The following is an 8384-nucleotide window of genomic DNA, read 5'->3' as shown; positions in this document are numbered from 1 at the left end:
ATCTTCACATCACCGATTATTGCATATAGGTCAGTCTACAATTGGCCATGCTGATTTTTAGGAAAACAATGATGTTAATTTGTTGTCGTAAGTTGCTCAAACACAAAGATAACGTCCAACATGTGACGGTTAAATGAGTCTAATTGTTCATGTCGTTTTTTTAGGAAAACAATGATGTTTATTTGTTGTCGCAAGTTGCTGAAACACAAAGATAACATCTCCGCAAATGGAAGATAATAAATAAGTAAATAAGTCCAAATTAGTCCCATGCCCTACAAGTTACCATTACTCAATTCATTACGATTTTGCCCTTTGCCGAACGTAAACAGTTAATGTGAGACTATACTCGTAAAGGCACCCAACCGTCGAATCTCTCTCAAATCATGTGCAATTATGATAGTAGGACAATGAAATCGGTTATACGAATAATTTTACCCAGTATTTACTTCCGTCAACGGTCCTAACATAATTCACTTATGAGCTCTAGTAACCGACTCAAATCATTTCAGTAACCGTCTTGAATTTACCCTAGAACAGAAATACTTCTAGCAATATATTGCGACCCAGAGCATTGGGAGTAATATCGGAACAATCGATTTTACTACCTCCCACCCTACTAGTAACATGATTCATTTGGAAGTTATTCAGAGAAAACACTTTGAAAACCATGAAATTTCCTTTGAAAAAGGTGTGTTTCATCCAAAAGCACACACATCTGGGCAGGGCACAAAATAGGTCAGCCCCGGACACGTGCTCGCATCACGATCAGGGCCGTCCACGCCTGCTGGGTCCGGATCCGACGGCCAGGCGGCACCAGGGTTTTGCCCCGGGTGGTACAAATAGCCTTCTTCCCCCTCCGCCGCCGCCTCCTCCCTCTCCTCACGCCGCACCGCAGTTGGGAGCCAGCTCCCGACCCTTATCAAACCCTAAACCAGAAAAATACCTCAAAAAAATCCGCAAAAACCCGAAAAAAAACCTATCTTTTGCTGATGGCGGCGCAGGCACCGAGCTCCGCGTCCGAGGGCGGCTCACCGGCCGCGTCGGCAGCCGCGGCGGCGGCCGCCGCGTCGGCGTTCCCGGCCACGTCGCTCTACGTGGGGGACCTCGACGTCAGCGTGCAGGACGCGCAGCTCTTCGACGTCTTCGCCCAGATCGGAGGCGTCGTGTCCGTGCGCGTCTGCAGGGACGTCACCACGCGCAAGTCGCTCGGCTACGCCTATGTCAACTACAACACCCCCGCTGACGGTGAGCGAACCACGCCCTGATCTCCCCGCTTCAGCCGATTAGTTCTATTTTTTTTTCATTGCTAGGTTTTTTTTGGTAAAAAATTAGTCTTTTTTCGTTTTAGTGGTGTGCAGCTGTCGGATTTGTTAGGGTCTGAATGCGTCGGTTGTTGCGGTTGGGAAGTTCATGCGGCGGCTGAGGTAGTTTGGGAATTGGTGGTCGACTAAGGGTGTCTGTCTGTCTTGATTTGGTAGTTTGGAGCGTTGGTGATAGTTTTTTGTTGAACAATAGGACTATTGTTGGTTATTTTTGTGCTCTTTTGGAATTTTATCTTAGGCTCAGGTAGTCTGGTATGTGGTGTCCACAGTCCTTGAGTTCTTTACCTAATACATTAGCCTTGAGGTGGATGGTGAAGGGGAGGAACCAGAGCGCGAGCAAAAACAGCAAGTGATTTGATTGCTGCATGTAGTTGTCTTGGTGTCCAGCCATCCGCGCCAAGGTTTTGATGCAGTTTTGTCTTGACATTCATGACTGTGGGGTGTGATACCTTCTTTTTCCTCTCTCCGGGGCAGCTAGGGATTTGTCCATTGATGAACCGTTACAAAAATCGTTTATTTCACTTGTTGGAAGTTTTGGCTATAGTTTATTCAGTGTGACCAATAGGACTATAATCGATTGGGATGTACTTCTTTAACCTTTTGGTATTTTGTCTAAGTTATGTGGTGTCCACATTGCTGTGGTATGATTACATTACCGTGAATCATAATTTGGAATACAAATATGTTTGTTTAGTTTTTGTCGAGAAGCACAAATCGGAATACAATGTTTATTTAATTTTTTTGTGAAGCATAAACCAGAATGCAATGTTTATTTATATTTTGTCGTGAATACAATGCTTATTTAGTTTTTGCTGTGAAGCATACATTGCAATACAAATAAGTTAAAGCTTATGTATGGTAGCTCTGCTCATGCGAAGATGCTGCTGAAATCTTCACAATTATATCGTGGTTTACTGTTGATGGAATGACTAGCTTGTAGCTGTTGCTGGATTATTCTACATTTGATGTATTGTTTCCATGGCTCACTCCTTCCTTGAGATACATCTGTGACCTTATAGAACCACGTCCATGCATCTTGTTGTACATCTGCAAGGCCTTTCATTGCATTTCATAACGATTTTGAAATATCCTGCAGCTGCACGTGCTCTTGAAATGCTCAACTTCACTCCTATCAACGGGAGGCCTATCAGGATAATGTATTCTAACCGTGACCCCAGCCTGCGCAAGAGTGGCAATGCAAATATATTTATTAAGGTTTGTATACATATTCAGAATGCAAGTGTTGACCTATTTGTTAAGTTCCCTGACATCCCTATCCTTCGTGTTCTGCAGAATCTTGACAAGTCAATAGATAACAAAGCTTTGTCTGATACATTCTGTGTGTTCGGAAACATCCTTTCTTGTAAAGTTGCAACAGATGCTTCCGGAGAATCAAAGGGCTATGGCTTCGTGCAGTATGAGAGGGATGAGGCTGCTCATGCTGCTATTGAGAAACTCAATGGTATGCTTATGAATGACAAGAAGGTGTATGTTGGGCCTTTCGTTCGCAAGCAGGAGAGGGATAATTCTCCAGGCAATGTCAAGTTCAACAATGTTTTTGTGAAGAACCTGGCTGAGACTACCACTGAAGATGACCTCAAGGAAATCTTTGGAAAATTTGGAACCATAACAAGTGTTGTTGTAATGCGGGAGGGGGATGGAAGATCCAAGTGCTTTGGGTTTGTCAATTTTGAAAGTCCAGATGAAGCTGCTCTGGCTGTTCAAGACTTGAATGGCAAGAAATTTGGTGAGAAGGAATGGTATGTCGGAAGGGCGCAGAAGAAGTCAGAAAGGGAGATGGAATTGAAAGAGAAGTTTGAAAAGAACCTTCAAGAGGCAGCAGATAAGTATCAAAACACCAACTTGTATCTGAAGAACTTGGATGATACTGTTGATGATGAGAAGTTGCGAGAACTTTTTGCTGAGTATGGCACTATTACTTCCTGCAAGGTTTGTTCAAATTCTCAATTAGTGATGCGTATGCTTTCCTGCTTACTTTACTAATTGAAAGCCTTGTCATAGGTTATGCGGGATTCAAATGGTGCAAGCAGAGGTTCTGGATTTGTTGCTTTTAAAACTGCTGAAGAGGCTTCCCGAGCTGTAAGCCTTCTTTGTAAATTAGTATTTTGTGTTTGAGACTTTGAGGTTGTCGTGATGTATGGCACATAAAGTTATATATTTTTCTTGTGGTATCCAATGTAGCTCTCTGAAATGAACAACAAGATGGTTGGCAATAAACCACTTTATGTTGCACTTGCACAGCGCAAGGAAGACAGGAAAGCAAGGCTGCAGGTAAAGAACTGTTACCGGGGAGTGTAACTGCATTCTTCCTAATTGTCTTTCCTATTTAAACATTATTAGCATAATTTCTTGTTATGTCTACTGTATTTGGTCACCTAGTTTCAGCAAAACCTATTGAGACCAATAGTATTGCCAGCTGATGGCGAGTACGATAGTATAGCAAGCTGATGGCTATATAGAGCTGCCATGTCATCTATAACCATAACTTATAGTTACACATATTGTAAGGTTGGCTATTAGACTTACTTCTTACCATCTTTCCTCTATCTGTTCTCACATTTATTACATTTGCCAAGGAGCACGTGTAGTGGTGCTCTTTTGCAAGAGAGCCCACTCCCCTCATTTTTATTATTTCTTTCTCCAGCACATAGGCAAAAGTGCTACGTAGGTGGGCCATAAGTCCCTTATTGTACTTGCTCTGAGATGTAAACATTTGCACATTCTGCAGGCACCTAATATTCGTATTGCGGATGTAGTGCTTTCTCATGAAATCTATTTCAATAGAGTTTGTGCTCTACAGAACCTTTCTTTGCTATCATGATTGTGGATGTGGTGTTTCTGTGCTATAGCTATATTTTGTCACTAAAGTTGCTTTTCGTTGCAGGCACAATTTTCACAAATGCGTCCTGTTCCAATGGCTCCAAATGTTGGTCCTCGCATGGCCATGTTTCCTCCTGGTGTTCCTGGAGTTGGCCAGCAGCTATTTTATGGTCAGCCACCTCAAGCTTTTATGAACCCTCAGGTGAGCATGGTTATTATTTTCCTGATGGGTGTCGGTCTTGATAGCTAGCTAGATCTGAATTTACATCTAATAACGTTATTCTGTAGTGTTTGGCTTCTGAACTTTCATGCCAGCTTGCACAATTGCTATAATGAAAAAGGCCGTTGGTTTTTTTTTTTCAATGGGCTTGCTTCTGTTCCATGCTTCACTGAAATTTGTGTGATTGTTACCAACTACTTGTCTTCTTTCGTAGTGACCAATATATGCAAGGCTGTGCTTTTAGTTGCCATGGGCATTAATGTCACCGTTCCTCCCTATAACGCTTTCAGATGTAGGCGGCCAACGATTATGTTCCCACTGTTTGCTACTTCAATATCCAAGGCTGAACTTAATGTTATTCATGAGGAGCCTTCTCTAGAGAAAGAATATTGTAGTATATGGAACTTAAGTGAACTTGGTCTTATGATGCATGTTTCCTACTGTCGGTTCCCTAACCTTGCTACCCTGTGCATATTTATCTGTCATTTACTTGCTTCTGGAAGAGCTCATCTCCTTTATCGGTTTTATCTGATTTTTGATATGTTAGCGAGTTAAAGGCATATGTTTGCAATAATATTACAGAAGAGCTGGGAAGGCTTGAATTAATACTCTTCTTAGTTGTCTTGCTTTTATGTATTGGTTTACCATCTTGTTGCATCTTGGTCATAAGTACTTCCTTAACTAAGTTTACATCAGGAAACATGCTGTGCAATTTGCTTTTAGGTTTTGTCACATAGAACATGAATTCCTCTGATTATATGTTATGCAGTATAACATTATGGGTTAACAAACTTTGTTTTTTTAGCCTGGTTTTGGCTTCCAGCAACCTCTGATGCCCGGGATGAGGCCAGGTGGAGGCCCGATGCCGAACTTTATGATGCCTATGGTGCAGCAAGGACAACAACAACGCCCAGCTGGTAGGCGTGCTGGTCCTGGTGGAATGCAGCAACCCATGCCAATGGGTCAGCAGCAGGTAACCTGCTTTATTTCCTTAACACCAAGTGCTTATCCTCTGTATTGTTGTTTTGTATGGATCTATATAGATACAACCTAGAATTTATCTTGTTTTGAGAGGCTCTGAAATTCATCTATGATGCTGTTGCAGATGATTGCTAGGGGTGGTGGTGGTCGTGGCTACCGCTACCCAAGTGGACGCGGCATGCCCGATCCTGCTATGCATGGTGTTGGCGGTGTGATGCCTTCCCCATATGAGATGGGAGGAATGCCTATGAGAGATACGGCTGTTTCGCAGCCTATTCCAATAGGTGCATTAGCTACTGCACTTGCGAATGCGCCCCCGGACCAGCAAAGAATGGTATGTGAATTGTTAAACCTTTTATTTTTCTACTATATTGTTTTCTCAGGAAGATGTGTTTTGTGGACACTGATGATGTGTTGTTTATTATTGCAGATGCTTGGTGAGAACTTGTACCCTCTTGTTGATCAGCTGGAGCATGACCAGGCTGCAAAGGTGACTGGCATGCTTCTGGAGATGGACCAGACTGAGGTGCTTCACCTGCTTGAGTCGCCCGATGCTCTGAAGGCCAAGGTTGCTGAAGCCATGGAGGTTCTGCGCAGCGCTCAGCACAACACCAATCAGTCCCCCGAGCAGCAGCTGGCTTCTCTCTCTCTGAATGATGGCCTCATCTCTTCCTAAGCTGGGCGGTCAATTTTTGCACCATATCAACTTTATCTAGACTTTAAATGTTTATTGGAGATTTAGCGTTTGCCAGTAGCTGAACTAGTTGTTTTAGTCTTTCTATGGATTTGTCTTGTCTTATTTGCATGGATTGGTTATGTTGGTAAAAGCTGTCATCAGTTTGTTACTGAATCTATCTATCTGGCGTTGTCTCTATGGTGCTTTGTTCTACCAATGTGCTCTTTGTTTGCCTGTTTGGTTTGTTATACCATCGGAAGATGTAGTAGCCAGCCTCAGTGGACCCAAACTATGTTCAATGGTAGTCTTGCTCGGGAGTCGGGACAGACAAGTCTTTATGTATTACCTCTGTCCTGAAATGTAAGCCTTTTCAGGATGCAGCTTTCTAAATAGGCCTACATTTCAGAACGGGGGTGGTCGACGTATCTTTTTAGCCATCAAGGTTGCTGACAAGGAGAGCTGTGGATCTTCTAGATGGTCGGTGTTGATCGAGACACTCAGGGCATGAGCAATGGAGGCAGTAACTGTTCAACTAGGCTTGGATAAAACTTTTGACATATGCATGCCATGTTATGGTCCCATTAATATAAAGCTGATTTGGTTTTTCTTTTTCTCTCTCATATTTTCACTCAGTTTTCACTTTATGGCTACCAACTTGTGACGCCCCCAAACCGGTATCCTGAGGATTCCAGCGATCCCGCTGAAATCCGCACGATATCGATTCAGAGATGTCCTCCGACACGACGTGCACGACGAATCATACACGTGATGCCAGAGGAATTAACACGAGCGGTAACATTACAACAGGATTACAATAGAGCCCACAAGATACATATATTACAATAACGACTTCAACGAGTCAAGATATAAAAATACAATACAAAGATCCAAATCATACAGAAGATCGAATACGTCCGAGTACGGACAAGATACAAATTGGACTAAGAGTCCTGAAGATAACCAGTGGCGTCCATAACCCTGCCTAGGCCAAACCGGAAGGGTAACCTTGCTAACGTCGTCATCTTGTACCTGTCAAAGTCGGGCCATCGGTTGCCGACAAAAGGGAGGAAACAAAAGAGAAAGGGAAAAGGCGAGAGTAAGTACCAAGGAACGAACTCCAGCACGTACTTAGCGAGACTAGAAATGGCTATGCTCGCAGGGCGAGTATAGAGACACACTACAACATCCGTCTAATCAGATAAGATAAGAGAGCACACAAGGTAACAGATAAAATACTACACAAACATAACCCAGCCAATTACACATATCCCCTTCAACAATTGCGAAGAGGCAATGTAAAAGGCACTTAACGGTGGACAAGTTTTATTAGGTATCGGTTGTAGTAATGCTATATTGCTACGCAAGTTATTAGCAGATTATTAGCAATAAGATAACAATGTAAGTTGTTCTATGATCAAGCTATACAATTCCAAGTCGTCCATAACCGCGGACACGGCTTATCGATAAGATGTACACCCTGCAGGGGTTGCCCAAATGTAACCATACGCATGCTCGAACCCACTTACTATAGGTGGAGTCTCACATCAAGACCGTTCCCAATGCAAGAGAAAGTTTAATGGGAGCCACCCAACTAAGCTACCCGTGACGAAGTTCGGCCGTACTCCGATACGGACCCAGAGGTTTGCGACATAGTCCAGGCGGGCACTTACGACCAGGCACAGGATAAGTCTATCCGCAATATGAGTACAGTACAGAATATAAACACCCGAAGGCAACAAGAAGTAAATCGTGCATATCGTGCATATGAGCAAATAAAACCAAGGTTGTGGCTCCCAATAAACAGACTCGAGGAAAGGTAGTGGGTGATGGGGGTCCCACTCCCCTACGTACGGTAGAGCGCTCAATCCTAGGGGACATTAGCAAGCACTACAAGAAAAGTTGCCATGGCCGACGAAGTTGAAGTCGCGCCGTGGTTGCTGGTGTACCATGGCCGACGATTTTGGGTCCCTCCGTGGTGCATGTCAAAACTTTTTTTTCTCGTTTTTGAGGCCACCTAGCCCGACGAAAGCGGCCAAAACGTCGCGTATGGTGGCCCGGGACGTGGTGCATCTCGAAATCTCGGGTTCGCCGGCCGAGTCAACGCAAATCCGCACCGCCGAGGGATGTAGGGCCCAGATGGCAGCCTCTCTGGCATTGTTTTTTTCTAGATCGCGCCATCTCGTTCAACGTTCTCCGATCGAGCCGTTTACGATGCAGGATCATGGGTCCCGCATGTCATCCTCTATGAACCAAAATTCTTTCTATTCTTGGATTTTTTTTGACCCCCTGATTTCTGGCTACTTCCTTTTTCTTTTGATCCCTTGCCGCCGTGGAAACGTTGAGA

General features: G+C 43.8%; 1 protein-coding gene across 1 annotated transcript; it reads left to right on the top strand.

Moving 5' to 3' along the window:
• The first annotated feature begins 861 nt into the window (after positions 1-861).
• LOC127300294 (polyadenylate-binding protein 2) lies at positions 862-6238 on the top strand. Its single transcript, XM_051330394.2, has 9 exons — positions 862-1245; positions 2419-2537; positions 2616-3272; positions 3345-3422; positions 3525-3614; positions 4228-4365; positions 5189-5356; positions 5489-5698; positions 5795-6238. The coding sequence occupies exons 1-9, from the start codon at positions 990-992 to the stop codon at positions 6038-6040; spliced, it is 1962 nt and encodes a 653-aa protein (XP_051186354.1). The 5' UTR covers positions 862-989; the 3' UTR covers positions 6041-6238.
• The last annotated feature ends 2146 nt before the right edge of the window (positions 6239-8384 follow it).

This window comes from Lolium perenne, chromosome 5 (assembly GCF_019359855.2).
Source record: "Lolium perenne isolate Kyuss_39 chromosome 5, Kyuss_2.0, whole genome shotgun sequence".
NCBI classification, from domain to species: Eukaryota; Viridiplantae; Streptophyta; class Magnoliopsida; order Poales; family Poaceae; genus Lolium; species Lolium perenne.
This window is presented reverse-complemented; position numbering and strand designations above follow the sequence as displayed.

Bases quoted from the DNA above. Each gene is read 5' to 3' on its own strand.
- LOC127300294 (XM_051330394.2), top strand. From the start codon at position 990: ATGGCGGCGCAGGCACCGAGCTCCGCGTCCGAGGGCGGCTCACCGGCC. The intron at 2,538-2,615 runs GTTTGTATACAT...CGTGTTCTGCAG, and splicing joins ATGCAAATATATTTATTAAG to AATCTTGACAAGTCAATAGA. The intron at 3,615-4,227 runs GTAAAGAACTGT...TTTTCGTTGCAG, and splicing joins ACAGGAAAGCAAGGCTGCAG to GCACAATTTTCACAAATGCG.